Raw genomic sequence first — 18,912 nt, forward strand, 5'->3', positions numbered from 1 at the left:
TTCGAAGGATAGTTTTGGTGATGCGTGCCACCACTTTCGAATGGGATGTACTATGTGAAGGCACAGTGTGCACGTATGCACGGCTCGGCAGGACTACGCATTCTAGCAAAACAAATTTTGTTGCTGTGGATCACGCCGTCATTTCCTTCTGACTTATTTTTGTTTGAGAGAGCGCGCAGCAGTGTGCGCAGCACCAAGAGTGTGCGTTAGGCGATGACGCGCACGGTGGTGAAGACTCGCGCACGTCTTTTGCTAGGGTGTTTGTGCATGTAGAACAGCCCGATCGTGGACAGTATAACGTCTCCTCTTATTTTAGTGAACTTATGTGTCCGTCCGGGTGCTGTATAGCACCGATGACGCGACGAGGTTTCGAGTCTGGAAGGAGGCTCGTATAATGCAGAGCGCGGCCTGCGGGCAAGCAGTGGACACCACGGGTTCCGCGAACAACTATGCTTCATGGGGATGAAAAAACACACGTATCTCCTCTGAAGGAAAAAACAGGAATGGCGCGTTTCCGGAAAGGGACTTGGACGCACCAGTGCAGAATCTGGGGAGGGTCCAGTGAAGACCAGTAATGCAACGTGACAGCCTTCCATGTTTTAAGATTCGTGCACATTAGCTCATAGATGTTGATGTCATGTTCTTCGTCAGCGAAGCGAGGCGTCGCGCTTACGTGCATTCTGGCCCCTAGGCATAACTGAAGAATACTAGGCCTCGCGCACCGGGCTTTCTCTGCGACCCACAAACGGGGCAGCCCCGCGGATCCATACAAAAAAACGCCTCAGCTGAAGCTCGAAGGCAGACCAGAATGCTGAAGTGGTTCATAAATCCTGCCCACAGAGGAACGCTTAACGTGTACAAATGCGGTGCTAAAACCGAGGCTCCATATCGATAAGCGGGCACCGGTGAATCTGTGATAAATGGTGCCACGAGTTTTGCGGTAGTTTCGGGCGATCTAAGCCATGCTATGGTGATCAACACAACGGTAGATCAAATCCGCATTCCCGCGCCGCACAGCAAGCCCTTGCCTGTTTTAACTCTGCACGCTATGCCGTTTGCAGCCCGGTCGTCGAGCGCCTCACCGCGGTTGGACACGACAAGGGCTCAGACACCATTCCCGCCAATGGCTGCGAGTGTTCCATCGGGGCGTGCTAAGAAAGCAGCGAAATTCGACACGCCTAGACCTCCGACACCCCCGCTCGTCCGGGAGGCGCCGCGACCTGCTCTCGTGTTCCCGTAACCATTCGCGTAAGGCGCTGTCAGCAGTGTAACGGGTGCTCCTACCACTGTTTGCCGAACGTCGCCTGGGTATGCTCTATCATCCAGACTCAGCAAGGCTTCTGTTGGGGCGACCGACACCGCAGGCGTCGCAACAGCTGCGGGGGTCAGCGCCGCTTCGTTAGAAGCGACCTGCGCCACAGGCATCGTGGCATACCCTGTCACTGGAGTTGCCGTAGCGGCCGGAATGGCTGTTTGCTGCAGAACCGGAACGGCTGTCCTCTGGACGAACCCAGAGACAGGCTCAGCAACAGCAGCAGCTGCTCGATTCATGACCGGGACCGCCTCCGCTCGAGCGACTGGAACGATTGTCTGCTGCGCGACCGGAACGGCCGCTTGGACTGGAACAGCCGCCGCAGTAGCCACGGGTGCTGCTATTGCCGGATAAGCCGCGTACACCGCCGGGGAAGTGACTACCGGTGGAGCTACGGCGGCGCCGTATGTTGCATAATACCACGGCAAGTAGGCCGCCCTGTACCAGTTAAGGTATGCTCCATAGGCAGCAGCAGTCATTCCCCATGGGTAATAACCCCCCACCAACTCGCGCAGCCTGGAGTTCCCTTCGAGCTTTTTCCTATGCACGTCCGCGGCGAGGTTATGCTCTTGTCCAGGGTTGATTGTTCGCTCGGGAGAAGCCGTTTTTGCTCCGTTGTTCTCCAATCGTGAAGGGACGCCCCTGCCAACCTGACGGGCGCCTGATCTGGCAGATCTACTCGCATCAAGAATATCAACGCTCGACCGCTGGAGCGCTCTTGTTTCTAAGCCTCCCCTTTCGTTGTCACTCCCCTTTTCCAACATGGAGGAGGCATCATCGCTTTGCTGCGCTGGTGTGTATCCTGAAGACGATGTCACGCTAGCCTTCACCCTGCGGAGCGCCTGAGACGCAGAAACGCTGTATATGCCGGGGTCGGGAGTTTCCGGCTGCTGTTGGAGCTCGTGCTCCGCACAACGACACAGGAGACTAAAGAAGAGAGATGCTGTCCAGACGCCACCAACGGCTTGCAATGGTCCACAGAGGTACCGTGGGCGTTTTACTACCGAAACATACACCATGATGACACCAGAGGCACTAGAATACACAAGAGCAGTGCCAGAATTCCCTGTCGTCTGCTGCACGCGTTCACAAAGAGCGTATCCGCACGGATCACGGCGCACACACCAGCCCAGCAAATCTTTGGCTTGGGCAGCCCCACAAAAAGCACCGGAAAAAAGATTACTTCCGGATACCAGTGCCACGACAGACTACGCTGGGTTGGCCGCTAAGCAGGCTGCAAGCCGTAGCACCTAGCCAAGCTCTTCACCGACCATTCTCATCATGGCAGGCGGCGCAAGCGCCTCCGGGCTAGCCAAGCCAAAACATAAAGCATTTATCAGCTTTTCCTGCGGCTCAGACCTTTCCTCATGCTTGACGCCGCTACATCTACAGTGACCGTGACGCTGAGGCTTTCAGCTGCTTCCCTGCCGCTAACTGTGAAACGGCATTGTACTGCAGCGGAACACAACACTATGAAATGGTGGATTTCTGGTGCATTGCAACTACGGTATACCCCCTTCTGCTGAGAAGAATTAGAAATACTCCCTTAGGGAGAACAACGCTAGCGGCAGCTTCTACAGAGTTAGTATAGGACGGACTTCGTATCTCTGGGCAGGACTGAGACCCAGCGGCAAACAATATCTGTAGGAACTCACGAACCGCAGTGGAGCTGCATGACGCCCACAAACGCCTCCCACAGAGGTCTGAACGCTAATGGAAACTGGTGTAGCAAACGACCTAGAACTAAAACGTGGACAGGTTTCACTAAGCTACGGCCTTCGACGCGCAAGCGCTGCACGACCTCCTGCCAAGGGGGCACCACGCACATGCTGTTTGGGAAGGAAGTAGCTCGCCACTAGTGCTCTACTCCAGCTGAGACCACCCATCAGCGGGCCTTTTCCAAGTACTTCCATTTCCAGTGAGACAGTCAGAGCTTAAAAGGCATCTCGTGGGTTTGGCTCTTGCTGTTACAGCGGCGGGCAGAATATAGCTACGGTGTAGAGGAGAAAGTGAAAGCTTCCAACCACTTTTTTTGCAAGAGACTCGCAATTTGCCTTTGCTTCGCGCAGTCAGCATCATTGTGAAGACACGGCCACACGAGTAGACGTCTTTAGGGGCTTTCCGTGGCCTGTGCTGGAACTAATGTCAATGACTTCTTGAACGAGGAGGGAGCAGTGTGCCCGCCTGCTTGACCGGAACACGCCCGCATGCCCCCGCTGTCGAACTACTCGTGAAGAAAAACCGTCCGCGTGGTGAGCGCATTTGCAGATGGACCAAAAATCCGACAGCTCTCCACCTAGTGCTGCGGGCGCAACAAAAATTAGAGTACGCAGGGTACAGTGCTTCCTGTTTCGCGAAAGGCAGAGGCCCCGGAACTTGCCGTACGCTCCGGCGTGGCGCCTATCACCGATGGGTCTAGATCTGGAGCAGTGGGAGACCGCCGACCCGCCGAACGGCGCTGGGGCCCGTGCCGCTCCGCCGCCTCGCCTGAACGGACCTTTTTTTCAGTCGGACTGACTTCCTTTTCTTCAATCCTTTTTTCTAACCTCAGTGGTCATCTAATGCATAAACACTCCTAAGCTAACGAGTCAACGTTGCTCTGGGAGAGCGCTGGCGTCTCAGGGAGGCGTGAGCAAAGCGCCGTGTCGTGTCGAAGGTTCTCGAGCCCGTGATGAGCTGCTCGCGAGGCGCAGTAGCAGCCCCCCCCTGAGCCCGCCGTCAAACACATGGCGCCTGAGCTGCTTCGGTGCATGTGGTTCCCGGGAACACACTGGCCTTTCGAAACAGAAAAGCTGCGTTGATTTAGCCAGTGCTGCAAAGTGGGGCCGCCGGGTCCGAGAAATTCGTCTCCGTACCATCCGGGGCCCCTATCTCCCCCCGACGTTTCCCTCTGTCCAGCTGCATGACTTCTCTCTGCTCCATTGCGCTTTCGTAAAAACACTAGGTGCGTCTGGTACTCTACATCTTCCAGAATACAGGTAGCAGAGCCGCCGGAGCCTCTTGGGCTCGGGTTCTATCTCACACCGCCTTGCGGTTTCCTCCCTCTCAAGTGGAGCCTGCCACATTTTTCTTAAGAAGTGGACACCGTAAACATGGCATCCGTTAAGGCGGCGGATCTCACGTCCACTGTGGGCCGAAAAAGGCATCTTCGCCTCTTGTTTCTGGTTCTGCTGGGAGTGTTTCTCCTAACCTCCGCCTCTCTGAAGGCTCAAGCCGGCGAAGATGATGGCGCGGACAGCACCGCGAGCCCCCCTGAGGACGACTCTGAAGACGTCTCTGTCGAGGAGAATCCGACGGACGAGCTAGGAGCTCTTGCTGAGGACAACTGGAGCAGCATTCTTGGAGCGGTCAATATCGAACCCGAGACTGGGAAGACCGACTCGCCGAAGCCGACTCGAGCCACGACGTCACCGACGCCGACTGCGGCCGCGACGCCGCCCAAGCCACCTGCGACGCCGCCCAACCCATCCACGACCCCGCCAAAGCCACCTGCGACGCCACACAAGCCACCGGCGACCCCGCCCAAGCCACCTGCGACGCCGCCCAACCCATCCACGACCCCGCCCAAGCCAGCTGCGACGCCGCCCAAGCCACCCGCGACCCCGCCCGAGCCACCGGCGACCCCGCCCAAGCCACCGGCGACCCCGCCCAAGTCACCTGCGACGCCGCCCAACCCATCCACGACCCCGCCAAAGCCACCTGCGACGCCGCCCAAGCCACCTGCGACGCCGCCCAACCCATCCACGACCCCGCCAAAGCCACCTGCGACGCCACACAAGCCACCCGCGACCCCGCCCAAGCCACCTGCGACGCCGCCCAACCCATCCACGACCCCGCCCAAGCCACCTGCGACGCCACACAAGCCACCCGCGACCCCGCCCAAGCCACCTGCGACGCCGCCCAACCCATCCACGACCCCGCCCAAGCCAGCTGCGACGCCGCCCAAGCCACCCGCGACCCCGCCCAAGCCACCGGCGACCCCGCCCAAGCCACCTGCGACGCCGCCCAAGCCATCCACGACCCCGCCCAAGCCATCTGCGACGCCGCCCAACCCATCCACGACCCCGCCCAAGCCACCGGCGACGCCGCCCAAGCCACCGGCGACGCCGCCCAAGCCATCCACGACCCCGCCCAAGCCACCGGCGACGCCGCCCAACCCATCCACGACCCCGCCCAAGCCACCCGCGACCCCGCCCAAGCCACCCGCGACGCCGTCAGCGCGAGATGCAGCAAGGCCCCGGGCGCCGAAGAGCCAGCCGCCTCTTCCGACTCTGGCGAATCTTTTGGGTGAATCTCCGATGCCCTCTCGGAACGGCGCGGCAGATAACAAGACCGGCGCTCTGCTGGAGCAGCTTGTTTCCATGCTGCAAGAAGTAGGGAAGCTTTCAGGAACAAGCAATAAAGGGAACGATGAAGGAAACAGCGATGCCACTGTTAAAAAGTCTTTGCTTGCTTCGGCTCCAATACTAGTAACGCATGATAGCGCCCCATAATATAAATGACTGAGGCGTCGCTCGTGGATGTGCACAAATGAAGACGTCGTCTGTGCACAGCGACAGTGTTGATGCTCTTCTGTCGTAGACCAGTGCTGCGCTGGAGAGGCAGCGCCCCCTTATGGGACTCCAGCATCCCGGCAGCCTTCTCAGAAAAACCGCCGCACTGGGCTCTCTCGCACGGAAAGCGGCGCAGATTCACAGCTTACCGGTTGTGCCCGGTAGGCCGTGCCCTACACGGGCTGCCAGCCCCCCCCCCCCCCCCGCCCCCCTCCCGTCGCCGCATGACTGCGTCTTCAGCTTTCAGGAAAAAATTGATCTCCGCGGGGTCTGCGTCTCGTTCTGCTGTCCAGAATTGCCCCGACGATTCCGTGGCTGCCGACTGGTTTTCAGGCAGATGACCTCTCTGGGCTCGCGTACGAGGAACAAGTCGAGGAAGACGAGGACGAGGTGCTGGCTGAGACCATCATCCACGGCACCAAGAAAAAGACCGTGCCACGCATAAGGACAGGTGTGTTTGGCGGTTAATCGCGGCCACGCAGAACTGCGGCTGCTGCCAAGAGCGTCGGTCCAGACCAACTGTGCATGAGCTGTTCGCTTCATCTCTCAAACTCCTCAGTCAGGCTTTTCGAGGGAAGCAACAGCCGGCGTTCGCTGTCCTGTGTGCAAGTTCGTTCGTGTCTTCTGCACTCGAGGCGTCGCCCTAGGAAAACTAGCGACTGGTCTCCGCTGTTGTGCCCCGAATACCGACTTCTGGCTCGATGAAGCGACCCTCTTTTTTCTGAGTTTTCGGATGGCTTCTGCGTCCCGTCGCTATCATCCCCTCTTGTTCGCTTTCTCCCGTGGTGCGACGACGGTGTTGCGTGTTGCGAAGGAAACGCGTGGGTTCGCGAAGGCGGCACCACGTCCTCCGAGGTGTCTATCTCTCGTCTTACCGTGCGGAGTCCAGCCAGTCGTTTTTTTGCAAGACGCTGTCTCGCCGCTGTCTCCTTCGCCATCGCCTGTTTCTGTGAGCCGCCGCGCACCGTGAGGGCTCGCGTGGGAGCGACCCAGGGCAGACGTTCGAAATTTGACTTCTCCGCGTTGTGCGTCGTTTCGCTGCGCGTGTGTATTCTGCAGCCGTGGACGAGCTGGTGGACGAGATCGAGAAAGAGAAGATTCGCAAGATGGCGAAGACTCAGAGGCAGTACCGAGTCCTGTTGGACCGCAAGGCTGCGCGAGACAAGCGCGCAGCCGCCGCGGCTACACCGCTCCCTGAATACTTCAAAAAGCTTGCTGAAGCCGCCGCCCAGCACCACAGGGCTCTTGAGCAGGCGCGGCGGCAGTCCCGCGCGGGCAAGCCGCAGTCCGTTGCTCAGGCCCGCATGCAAAAGCGTGCGCGCCGCAGAGAGCAGAAAAACAAACTCATAACGTGGCGTGATATGCAGTTCAGCCAAGTCGTCCGGACACCGCCCCAGCGGAAGGAGCACATCGCGTCGACGAGGAGAGAAAGCAAAGACCTCGAGAAGATGCTCGACGACGATATCGACCTCAGCGAATGGGGCTTCGCCGATGACGACGGAGCGAACCAGTCGTCGTCCGCTGAAAAACCCGTGAAGAGGGATAGCGAGTGAAACGAGTGCCAGAGAACGCAGCCATCCAGCGTGCATTCGCTCGTCACTGTATAGACACAACAGCCCTGAACTTTTCCTTCCAGGCAGCTGGCGCCCCTAATGGACACGCGAACCGAACGGTCGCGGAGGAAGAGTAAAGTGAGAGGCACCCGCGCAGAACGAAGTGCGCCCAGGAGGACAGACGGAGGAGAGGGTGGAGCAGGCGCACACGGGTAGAAGACGTGGGAGACAGACGACGGCGGCCGAGAGGAAGCGACGCGATATCTCCTTTGCGCCGCGGGGGGAAGCGGTGTAAGACGTCAAAGGAGCATGTCGCGCTAGAAATCAGTTCATGCAGGCGATCCCCAGCGTGCGCCAGCTGCGAGCTATCCGTTTGGTCTCGCGGCAAGTCAGTGCTGCCGGTGTTTGGGACTGCCTCATGGCCAGTGGGGCCGTGAAAGGGTCCTAATCTAGTCACCTTTCTGTCGTCGGGTGCCCCGCCAGGCAGAACGGCCGGGATGAGAGATCAATGCGACGCAAACACAAAAAATATGTGCCGACCGCGCGTCGTGTCTGTTTCTGCACGCTCGTAGATGCATTTTTTGCGTCGAGTGTGGACGGGCGACGCACGAATGGCGAGCAAACGTGCAGCCGAAACATACACTGCACGGCGCGGGCAGGTGGAGGTTGTTCGTACTGTACCAAAGAAGTTGAAACGCGCTTGGTACTTGCATGAGGAAATGCAGAGCTCCACTGGAGACCATGAGTTGCTGACGAAGGAGTCATGGATCCCCTACTTTCTGTTGTTTGAAGTTTGTCATTTTTAAGTGTGGGAAGAGATCTCGGGAACTCTCTCACTGCACGACCTTGTGTCACTCGACAATGTGAACATGCTGCTTTCATGCGCAGTTTTTAAGGCAAGCAAGACTTATCTACGCAAGCAACACACAGAGACTGACTGTCTCGTGTAGCCAACAGGGGCGCTGCGCGCATCGCCTGTGTATGCGTTTCACCCGTAACCCACGGAAATCAAAACTCAACCTACCTTTTCTCAGAGACACAGAGACGCGGCATCAAACGACACATAACAGCACTGCAGTATAATGCGCCGTGGTATCTAGAGCTTGTTGATTGACTCGTGTTCCTAATCAACTACGGAATTCGTCTTGGAAACGAACGACTTCTATTTCTGAATCAGTGCTCCAGCCGCAATGCAGTATGCTAGGGAACTGGCCGCGACTATTACGCACAGGAAAGAGGGTATCTGTGAACAGTGTGCACGCCGATGAGAAGCCCGGAGGGGCTGGAAGGATGGCTTGTTACCCCAGCCCGTTGAGCTGTCCACTGTCCCCAGCCTGGAGCCCGCTACAAGTCCGTCTCGTGCATCAGCACTGAATGCTTTGTATCGCTCGACTCCCTCATTTGATCAACTGCACGTTGTCTGTGCCACAGTGCGCGTGCACCTTCGCAGAAACGTAGATCGGGGACTCAAATATTCGACGAGATGGAAGGAGCTCGGACCGTTCTGACGTTTTCTGGCAACACACATACGCAGATTGGCGGGCACTGAGAAAACTACAATCGATCGAACTCGTGTCAGCACTGCTGCCTCCTCAGATGGCGTTGCCTTCTTCATGCCGTGTATTCCTCTGACTCTCCAACGCGCCTGCGCCCTTCCAACGCTGTTTTCTTTCGGGTGTCGCTTCGCGTGTCTCCTCTGTCTCCACTGCTTTTTGCATGCCCGCCGGCGCCACGGCTAGACGCGCATGTGTGCGTGTCGGTTGTGTCTTGTACCCTAGCAACCTTCTGATTGTCCTGGGAGGCGTTCTCCCTCGCTTATTTCACCTTTCCTCTCACATTCGAACGCATTTTGCAGTTCTGGATTTTCCGGCAATTTCCTCCTCACGCACTGGCGCACGTCCGCCGAGCAGGGCCTCGTCTCAGCAGCTCTTCTCGCCGTCGAACAGCGACTTCCGGATCACCGTTTTTTCCATCTCGTGTGCTGCCTCTGAGGCATTCCATCATTGTTTTGACAGACACTGCGGTCTGCCGCGGCCGCAGACTCGGCGCTCCAGTCGCTGCTACACCCCCCGTCCCCCGGCGTAGACACGTTCGCAGCCAGAGAGACAGCCACGCTGCGGATGAGCGCCGTTTTGTTTTTTTGAAATCGAGGAACCTGCAGAGAAAATAGTCTCGGGAACACTGAACGCAGCAGGGACAATGGCCGCTGACGCGCCAGTGAGGGGGGTCTCACCGGCGCGGCGACGGTTCGCCGTCGCTGGACCGGAGCCTTCTGCGTCCTCTTTGTCTGTCTCCTCGCGAATTTCTCCTCCTTCTTCCTGCTTTTCATCAAGGCCTGCCTCAGTCCATCGCAGCTGCTCTCCAAGTTCCTCTTTCCGCTTGCGGCGGGCGTGGAGGGACTCGAGGGGCGGCGCATGGCCTCGAGACAGGCTCGATTCCGACTCACCTGATAGCCGCAGCTGCGTCTCTGCATGCGCCACGCTCTGCTGCCTCGTCAAGCCTGTCCGCGTCGCAGATCTGCAGGGCCTGAGGTTGTCCGCTTCGTCCACCTTCCCGCGAGCGTCCTGGGCAGCCTCGCCTCCCAGCTCTTCACTCGCTGCACGCACGAGAGCGCGACCCGCGAGCTGGACCGAGGGGCGCAAGCTTCACTCGACCTCTTTCTTGCTTGCTCTGTGCCTCTTTTCTCTTCTGCCTCAGTTTTCAGCTGTCTCTCCGCCGCGCACTCTCCCGGCGTCTGTGGCCTCTTCTCGCTCGCTTCTCCTTCCGCCCCGCTCGCGTCCGTCGCCTCGCCTTGGCGGAGACCCGCAGCCCGATCGGCGTCACTTCCGCAGTCCCGCATTTCACGCCGTTTTCGCCCCAAACTCCTCGTTCCCGTATCCGCGTTCGCCTCTCCCTTCGTCGACTTCCCCTGCGGAGCAACGTGCAGCGTCTCCGTCCTCGCTGCCCTCGCTGCTAGCGTCCCCCTACGGAGGCCAGCAGCTACTGTCGTCTCCTCGTGCGTTTCTCTCTTCTGCGTCTTCGCGCGTCATCCAGAAGCCCACGTCCTCTGCTGCCGCCTTCGCGGTTTCTTCCTCGGGGCGTGTTGCCTCTCTTCTCACGTCATCTTTTCTCTATGCTGCCTCGCCGACCTCCGGTTCTGAGCCGAGCGAGACCGCCGGGAAGCTCGTCAAAGTTACGCCGAAAGCCCTTGCGCGCATCGAAGTACGCGGCAGGACGGGATTAACCATCTTCAGTTGTTGTCTTTGCTGTCGACTCGCAGCCACGTGCACGCGTGCCGAGGACATGCAGGCAGGCTTGAACGAAAGCCACTACCTCGATGCGTGTGTAGCGTTTCTGTTCCTACAGTCGCTGTCGCCTCCGTCCGCGCTCTCCAGTGCTTGCTTTTCCTGGCGCTTTGCGTGGGCTCTGAGGCACAGCCGAGGCCTTTGATACATATTTCTTTTTTGTCGGATCTGTGTGCGCGGTCAGGAGCTGAAGGCGAAGCGAAGGACAGAAAAGAAGGAGGACAGCATGTTTGTCATTCGGCTCGGGGTTCGATCGGGCGGGTGCAGCGGGCTGTCGTACGCTCTTGACGTCATCGATGAGGTTAGAAAACTGCGAGCCATGACGTGCCTTTTTGTCGCGTGCAGAGGCCGCTAGCCGCCCCGCGGAACAGCGACACGCGCGTCGCCGCGGAGCTTCCAGTACGCGGCAGGATGAAACATGCTTCCTCTGGTGATTCAGCCGTCGCAGTTTGCCGCCTGAGAGACAACTGCTCTGTGTCCGCGCGGCAAACCAATTAGCTTGGACTCTCCGCCGCCGCTTTGGAGTAAGCGGAAGCGCGCGATGTCTGTTTAGGAGCTATGCGGCGGTTGGGGACGCGCAGAGGGGCCGTGTCCTGGCTTCGCCAGCTTAAACACGGAGAGGGCGCTTGTACTACGAGCGCGAAGCGCTTGTATCTGCATTTATCAAGGCTAAAGGGCAGCCGACGGCAGCGTGGAAAGTAGATGATATATGAATCAAGATCCGGCCGTGAGAGCGGGGCGCCGCTGCAGGTCGCAGGAGTGCATTTCTTCCAATTTCTGGAGGGGGAGCTGAGAGCGAATGCGCGAACTCGACAGGCGACTGCCACCGAAGCAGCAGTCCAGTCTGGGCTCACGCACGACCCGACAAGCGACATGAGCATTTTGTTTGTTCTGTTGCATAACAGTGTGCCAGCGACGGACGTGGGCAGCTGTGTGTTCATCGACCAACGTGCGTCTCTGATACTCGTGGACGCGGGTGCCTGATCCATCCGTATCTCTGCGTATCCGCGCCTTGGTGCAGCCGCACTGAATTGTTGAAGCACGTATACGCTTATATATATAGTTTTATGATTAAATCTGTTGCACACATAGGAGGACCCGTTCAAGGAAGGCCGAGATACCGTAAAGCACTCAGCCGTGTAGCGGAAGCAGTCGCAGTGCGTTTCGGCTGTTTTCCTTCTCGCAGGCAAGTGTCTCTCCCACCGACCACCGCGAAGACTTCCAAGAGGCTGGGGGATTTGCCGTCGTCGTAGACCCGCAGTCCCTTCTCTACGTCATCGGGACTCAGCTCGACTACGCGGATGACCTCATAGGAGGAGGCTTCAGGTACGCGCCGTTTGCGCGTTGAGTCCTGCAAAGGGGGGGGAGGGGTCTCTTGAGACGAAACACTTGTTTGCAGGGATGCTTGCGATAGCTAAACCAGGTAGAAGGCCTTGCTCCAGCGGCTGTATTTTCGTAGAGCTGTATATGTGGATACGCAGCGGTCTCGTTGGTAACACGCTGACTGTGAGGAATCGTCGCGACTCTGCGCCTGGCCAAGTCTCGCGCTCCGTGAGAGTATGGTCGAAGGCATCAATCAAGAACCACGCACTGCACAGAGATGGAGTGTCAGACGTAATAAAGAGATATGCATGCACCTTCACGATGTGTTAATGCTCACAAAAGGTGTAGAACGTCAGCTCCGTTCCTGACCCAGTGTATCAGCCCCCGCTATCGCCGCGAGTGTCTTGGCTGTGTTGCTGTCAATGTCTTCCTTTCGTCTCGCCCGCACACATCCAAAGAAAAAGTGTGACTTTTTTGCTTTTTTTCCTGCCCAGGGTCTCCAACCCGAACGCGAGCCGAAGCTGCGGATGCGGGATGTCCTTCGGGGTCCCCAAGAGTTTCCTCCCTGAAGGGGGCATCGATAGCAAACCGCAGAGCTGCGCGACGGATCGGAAATAGCTACGAGACACCGGTTCAGGTTTAGTTATGCCGGTTCACGGTTAGTTACTCTGCGGGTTTTTCCACGGCCTCGAGTTCCCGGCAGACCTAACTGCGACGCAGATCGTGCTGTTGAGGAGGGAGTAAATTCCCGCCATAACTAAATGAGGGAATTGACAGTGCGGGAGGAAGTGTGACGTAAGGCTTTCGCCTTATCGGAGCCGGCGCCTCTGCTCTTCCCCAGGATGCGTCGCTACACAGGGAAACGGGCAGACACCCCTAAAAGCAGAAGTGCGAGAAACTCCGAAAAGGAGTTTCTCGCGTGGCTTTCAGCTAAGACCGAGTACGATGCGCTTGACGTTGAAAAACGGGGGGCTGGAGATTTAATATAACTGTGCTGTAGGTGAGCGGATAACAAACCGCTATTTTTCGAGTGCGGTTCACATACGTACTATCCCTGTAACGCATTTGTATCCATGTGTCCCACTGCACTAAATCAGCGCGTTTAAGTAAGACTCCAACGTGATGGTGCAGATAGCTTGGTGATTCCCATGCGACTACCTGCCACATATGTAGACGTGAAATTATTCGCGGCAGAGTTGGGTAGAGAAGGCAGTCAAGCCATTAAGGCATATAGGTTAGCGCGATTGCTGTCCCGAAGGCTTGAGGAACGGCGCCAGACCGCGGCCCTCGTACATAAAAGAATAAACAGCAGCTGCCCAAAATATTATGAGAGCCGACGTGGCATCCAATGCATATTTGACAAGGAACACACGCACAGGTGATCTGACCTCCAGATACAGTATTGCACGAAGCGCGAGGTCGATATGCAGGGGGGCATCACGCAGCTTTCGAAAAGAGAAGACACGCAGAACACGAGCAGATGCAGAACTACGCTCTGCAGGAACTCCTGTTTTGAAGGACACGCCATGGAGAATGCCCCGCCCGCAGCATCTGTCCAGCGAACACCCCGATTTTTACACTGGAAGTGAGGACAGCACACGCGCCTATCTTCGTCCTGCAAAACGACGCTTCACTCATGCACGCGTATTTAGGTTTCCGTCCTTGAGCGATGTACCAGTGTAAGCAGTGAGGCATCTCAGCTTCATATGCATGTGTAACAGGCACACTCTCGCCCTCGCATGTGCATGCCCCGCGAACTCAACAGTAGAGATGAGAAAACGCTTTCCCGGCTGCCTTGCCCGTCTTCGCGGAGGCGTGGAACTGTACAGAGAACTTCTCTTTTTCGTCAGAAAGGGGCAGACGCAGAAAACGAAGGTGCACACAGTGCAGCCTGACTCAGAAAGAATATTGAGGCTGCCGCAGGACGAAGCAAAGATGCCTCCTTACGACGCTCAAAAACGCCCGCCGCCTGAACGGGCGACACGTTTACCCACTGACACCCCTGCCCAAGCGCAATGGAACTCGCGTGCAACAGCGCACAAATGTGACTTTGACACGACGGCTGATCGTACGAGTAGGCTGCCGAGATTGACGCCTTCTCTTCTCCCTAGATATGGAATCGGAACAATACTTTCCTCCGTCTCGCTCGGCGTTGTTTCCTTTCACAGCGCCCGCGCTCCTTTCGCCTGCGTGGATACTGCCGGCAAGCAGGGGCGTTGGACGCACTCCGGCAGAGGACCCCCGTCGCTTCGTGGTAATGCGCCAGGGCCGTAAACGCTTTTCGCACGTCATGATACCAGACTTTCTACGCCCTGCAGCGCGCTTCGCTTGACTCAGCTGCCGCACACGGACCAGGCAATAGAGTATCTAACTTATTTTCCGTACCAAGTGAACGCTAGCGGAAAAGGCGGTACATGCCGCCTGACGCGGGCGCCTCGACGCCACCCCGCACCGACGATGACACGCCTCCCTCGTGACTGTCGCTGCAGAAAAAGAGAACGCCATAGGGACACCGGGCAAGCGGTTGTGAACCCTCAACTCTCCACAACTACTTGAAGCCAAACACATTGTCTGTGAATACAAATGTATCTCATAGGCGCGTGTGATTGGACACTTGCGTGTACCTGCACACGACAGCGTGTCGGAATCGTATCCAGACGCGCATATACAAACACGTTCTCCCCCCTGTCTGGTGCTGGATGCCACATAAGCTTTTCGCACTCCGTGGCTCGTCGTTTCTTTACGCCCCAGCTACACTCCAGCCGGCACGTCGCTCCGCTCGCGCTCTTTATCTGTGCGAATCTCAGCTCCAAAGTCGTGCACTCCTCTGCAGAACTCCGCCTGCCTCCGTCAGATCTGAGGCTTCTGTGGCACGTCCGCCGCCACTGTGCATCCTCGCAGTCGCGCGCCGCTCACCCGCCGCTGTCGAAGAGGCCTGAGGTGGAGCCGGCGCCGTCTCTGTGGCTGGCCTCTCCGCCGTCGTCGGCCCAGTCGCTGGTGGAGGTCTGCTGGCGCGCCGCAGACGAGCAGGAATGGGCGTGAGAGGAAGAAGATGGCGCGTCGAGAATAATCAACTCGCCCTGGGCGCGGCTGACGACAACCGAAGTCGAGTAGCGATCCACTCCGTCCGCTCCAGTCCATCGACGCGTCTGCAGCTTCCCTTCCACGAAGACGCGCCGCCCCGTGCTGCACAGAACGGTTCAGACGCAGGCTGGTACGCGCAGACGAATGACTAGGTAACTTAGAGAACTCAGAGAAAGGTCGCACGAACCAGAGGGAAAACACTCCCAGGCCCGCAGAAGCAACAGCGCGTGCGAAAAAAAGGTCCTGTGCCCTTCTGTCCAACATCCCTAGCCGCAGACAGCTGTGTTAGTCGCTCCTTCGTGACCTGGAAGCGAGCAATCAAGGGCTGCCCGCAACGCACCCACAAGTAGCTTGGCGGGGCGTCTAAACGAGAGATGGCCTTGCGGCGGGTGAATACAAAGGTTTTGTGAATGGAGCCCTCAGGCGCTAGCAAACTCCCCGAGCATGCTTCTCGTAGAAGGGTCCCTACTGAAGATATTTATCCACGAGATCGACCAGAGCGTCGTCGTAGATGACAATGCGATGCCACTCCGTCCGCGACTGAGCATCCCCAGTTGCCTGCACACGAAAAAGGGGGGAAAAGGGGGCGAGGAGAGAGACCGACGCCTGCCAATGGACAAGGTGGACCGACCGCGCTGACATGGACGCCTACAAACCGACTTCCGCTCCCCCCCTTTTTCGACTCACTGCGCCACTGCAGCGGCGTCCGTAGGCCACGGGAGGGGAGCGGCACAGACGTCGTTCAGCACGAGTGCGTGAATGGAAGGGGCAGCAAGCTAAAGGCCTCGAGAACCGTTTCCTTCCTCACCTTGTCAATCCAGTTGACGGACGTCGCCATGGAGAACCACGCGAATTTCTCTCCATTCGACATCTGGCGGATCTCAGGCATGGTGCCGAGGCGGCCAATCAGCGTCACGCGGTTCAGACAGAGTTCTGCGTGCTGCACAGAAACGGCCGAAAGACGCAAACGGAGCTGCGGCCTTCAGCGCCACCTGTGAAGCGCGAGTCGCCGCTTCACCTCGGAGATGCCAACAGGATGCGGCGCCTGTCCGCATTCGCCGCTACACGGAAGCGAGGAGAAGGCCGATGCCGCTGCATTCCTCTGAAGCCTCCGCCAGGGCCTTACCCGCAGAGGACCGCCGCTTCGTCCGCTTGCGGGGGCGGAACTCGACGCACCCGACGAGAACGCATCGTCGCCCAAAGCCTTCAGACTCGTCGCTTGCATGCGCGTGCCTTGCGTCTGCTCGAACGGCTGCACAAGACCGTGCCCCCGCGCAGCGCACTCTCGAGGCAGAGGCGCGAGGCCTCCGCCGGTGGACTCGTCGCTGCCTTCCCTGGAGGCGTTCTGCGGAGGCTGGAAAAAGGCGAAAGACCTCTGTGCAGAGCAGGCAAACCGCGGAAACGGCCGCGCGCCAGCCAGGCCCATGCCAAGGGGCTGCATGCGGAGTGAGGACTGCAGGTGGCTGGAGTGTAGGGGCGCTCCAGCAAGCCTTCCCGCGTTCGCGACGCGGACGAGCGGAGACGCACGTAGCGGCTGTGTTGCTAGGGAGGTGACAAAGCCGGCAAGACTGCGAGGCGCCTCGGCGCGGCGGAGCATCACCCCGCGAGACCGGAAGCGAGCGGAACGGACGCCAGCCAGAGAGCGACAAAGAGGCGGAGGAGGAAGGGCGGAGCAACTCGACGCGGGGGATAGCATGCTTGTTGCCTCTAAAACGCATTTTCGCGAGAGACCCGAGCAGGCGCTGAGTGCGAGTCCCCCAGGAGGGGGAGAGCCCAACAAGAGAGCGACGGCGCACAGGGCCAAAGAAACCCGCACATGCAGGCGGCGGGAGTGCGATCGATGCGCTGAGGAGAGACCCGAAGACAAGCTGGCGATGCGGGAGGAAAGCGGCGGGTGAAATCTTGTTCGGCGCTCGACGAAAGGCGATGACCAGTCGGCCGGCGTAGACCACGCAATAAGGCCTGCGGCGGGTCGCCACTGTGGTGCCATAGCAACGGAGTGAAGCTACGAAACGATGAACGCGAAGAGGAAACAAAGACGAGGAGGAGGTGAGACCAGGGGAAGTAGGGCGTGAGGACAGGCGGAGAGACTGAAGGAGAAAGAACCGGACGGAGTACGGAAAAGACGCACAAGACCAGGCCTGTTGGATGTTTTCTCCCGTTGTGTTCAGCGATGGTGGTGGTGCCTGAACCAAAAAGAAGAACGGATGGTGTGCGGAGCTCGTGCAGAAATATGTAATTCTCTACCGGGAGCGACAAGAGGCGTATGGCTGTCGATGCTACGTACAAGGGGACTCTTGTTCCACCCTCAAGAGACTCGCTCGGGCGGAGAGACGGTGTGCCTCTCTTGGTAGCTTCCGCCCATACAGGGGGCGATGCCCATGCTTCAAGGGAGAAAATAAGAAGATGCACGGAAAACCAAATTTGCACAGTCATACACATGGAGATTCTGGCGCTGTGCTTTGGGTCAAGGTGCTGCAGCTGTTCATGTCTGGGACGCCAGAGAGGTGAACGCGTGCGATTGCCAAGAAAGGTTGCTGGTGGAGACAGAGACACGGTGCAACGAATGCATTGTTCGCAAGACAAGACTGCAACGCATGAGCGTCGTTACCGTCAAATGCACTCCCACGCTCAGTCCCCATCAGAGAGATGATGCAAAGGAAACTGAGGAATGTTACATGACAGATGACTGGACCTGCCCGCTCTCCGATACCAAGCTGGTGTGCTTGCCACGACGCAACGACTCGGCTGAGCCGGAGATGCGGTGCGCCACGAGCTCAGCGCCAGACTTCGGCATTCCGTGTGAGAGTAAGTCAGCCCGAGAAAACACTTTCCCTTCCGCGTCTTCGTCCGCGGAACCTGTTTCGTGAGTCTTCTATTCTGTAGAGTTGCTTTTCTTCAAATCGAAGTGAGTGACGGAGTAGCTAACACTGGATCGACTCAATCGGTACAACTTCGCAACTGCACCATTCCCTCAGATATGAGAGACACAGTCATGTCCAAACGATTAACACATAGGAGACGTTATATGCAACTTTCTCAACGGTTTATACGGTGCTGCAGCGACTGGAAGAATCTATTCAATGGGTCCCAGCAGGAAAACCACCTCCGTCAGGGCTGATGGTGTAGGGGTATCACGTTCGCTTCGCATGCGAAAGGTCTCGGGTTCAATTCCCGATCAGTCCAAGTATGTTTGTTTGCTTCTCGCATTTATATCTGCATTGGAGTCGTGCTCGGTCTGGGTCCTTGTGCGCTTCTTAATTCAAAAATGTGTACAGGAGTCCGCTTGCTCGTAGTTCTACTTTTGTGGCGGTGGCTGGGGCGCAATGACACATGGGGCCATTAAACCGCAACTGGGAGGTTTATTACAGCGATGCGTCTTCAATTTTATGTACTTGCTCAGTACAGGAACCCATTTAGCTTGCTGTCGAAGTATTTACGTCCCCGGTCAAGATACCATCTCACAAAGCGAGCGTTGAACACGCCCCTCGCGGTGGCTGTATCCTATTGTCCACTTACCATGCTTCGGAAAGTTCTTGTGTCATGCCGTGCTGCTCCCTCCATTAGTGATGCATGTTTTTTATTGTCGCCTTGACACTTAGCTTCCATAAGTCAGCTATTCCGTGTCATTCGGCTGCGTTGTCATAGCTGCGCTCGCTTGCTGCCATCTCCAGGCAAGAGCCGGGTGTGAAGCGAGCATGCTTATGGGTTGACCATTACGTAAAACTGCAGCGCCTGCCTGTTGGTCTGTATTTACTTTGACAGTGAGAAAGACAGCTTTAGATTTTATGCCTGGCAACTGT

General features: G+C 57.9%; 4 protein-coding genes and 1 non-coding gene across 5 annotated transcripts; 3 read left to right on the plus strand and 2 right to left on the minus strand.

Annotated features, from left to right (window-relative positions):
• Positions 1-1,104: 1,104 nt before the first annotated feature.
• On the minus strand, positions 1,105-2,331 carry BESB_063630 (uncharacterized protein; the record flags this gene model as incomplete). The annotated part of the gene is made up of 1 exon (XM_029364777.1): positions 1,105-2,331. The coding sequence occupies one exon, from the start codon at positions 2,329-2,331 to the stop codon at positions 1,105-1,107; it is 1,227 nt and encodes a 408-aa protein (XP_029219485.1).
• Positions 2,332-4,404: 2,073 nt separating this feature from the next.
• BESB_063640 (variable surface lipoprotein) lies at positions 4,405-7,418 on the plus strand (the record flags this gene model as incomplete). Its single annotated transcript, XM_029364778.1, has 3 exons — positions 4,405-5,685; positions 6,199-6,316; positions 6,925-7,418. The coding sequence occupies 3 exons, from the start codon at positions 4,405-4,407 to the stop codon at positions 7,416-7,418; spliced, it is 1,893 nt and encodes a 630-aa protein (XP_029219486.1).
• Positions 7,419-9,617: 2,199 nt separating this feature from the next.
• On the plus strand, positions 9,618-12,643 carry BESB_063650 (HesB-like domain-containing protein; the record flags this gene model as incomplete). The annotated part of the gene is made up of 4 exons (XM_029364779.1): positions 9,618-10,619; positions 10,887-11,003; positions 11,889-12,028; positions 12,520-12,643. The coding sequence occupies 4 exons, from the start codon at positions 9,618-9,620 to the stop codon at positions 12,641-12,643; spliced, it is 1,383 nt and encodes a 460-aa protein (XP_029219487.1).
• Positions 12,644-14,937: 2,294 nt separating this feature from the next.
• On the minus strand, positions 14,938-17,099 carry BESB_063660 (single-strand binding protein; the record flags this gene model as incomplete). Its single annotated transcript, XM_029364780.1, has 4 exons — positions 14,938-15,211; positions 15,579-15,667; positions 15,918-16,049; positions 16,236-17,099. 4 exons carry the CDS (start codon positions 17,097-17,099, stop codon positions 14,938-14,940), a joined length of 1,359 nt encoding a protein of 452 aa, XP_029219488.1.
• Positions 17,100-18,223: 1,124 nt separating this feature from the next.
• Positions 18,224-18,295, plus strand: BESB_063800. The gene has a single exon. It is a non-coding gene; the product is annotated as a tRNA-Ala (tRNA).
• Positions 18,296-18,912: the final 617 nt, after the last annotated feature.

This window comes from Besnoitia besnoiti, chromosome V (genome assembly GCF_002563875.1).
Source record: "Besnoitia besnoiti strain Bb-Ger1 chromosome V, whole genome shotgun sequence".
Taxonomy (NCBI): Eukaryota; Apicomplexa; class Conoidasida; order Eucoccidiorida; family Sarcocystidae; genus Besnoitia; species Besnoitia besnoiti.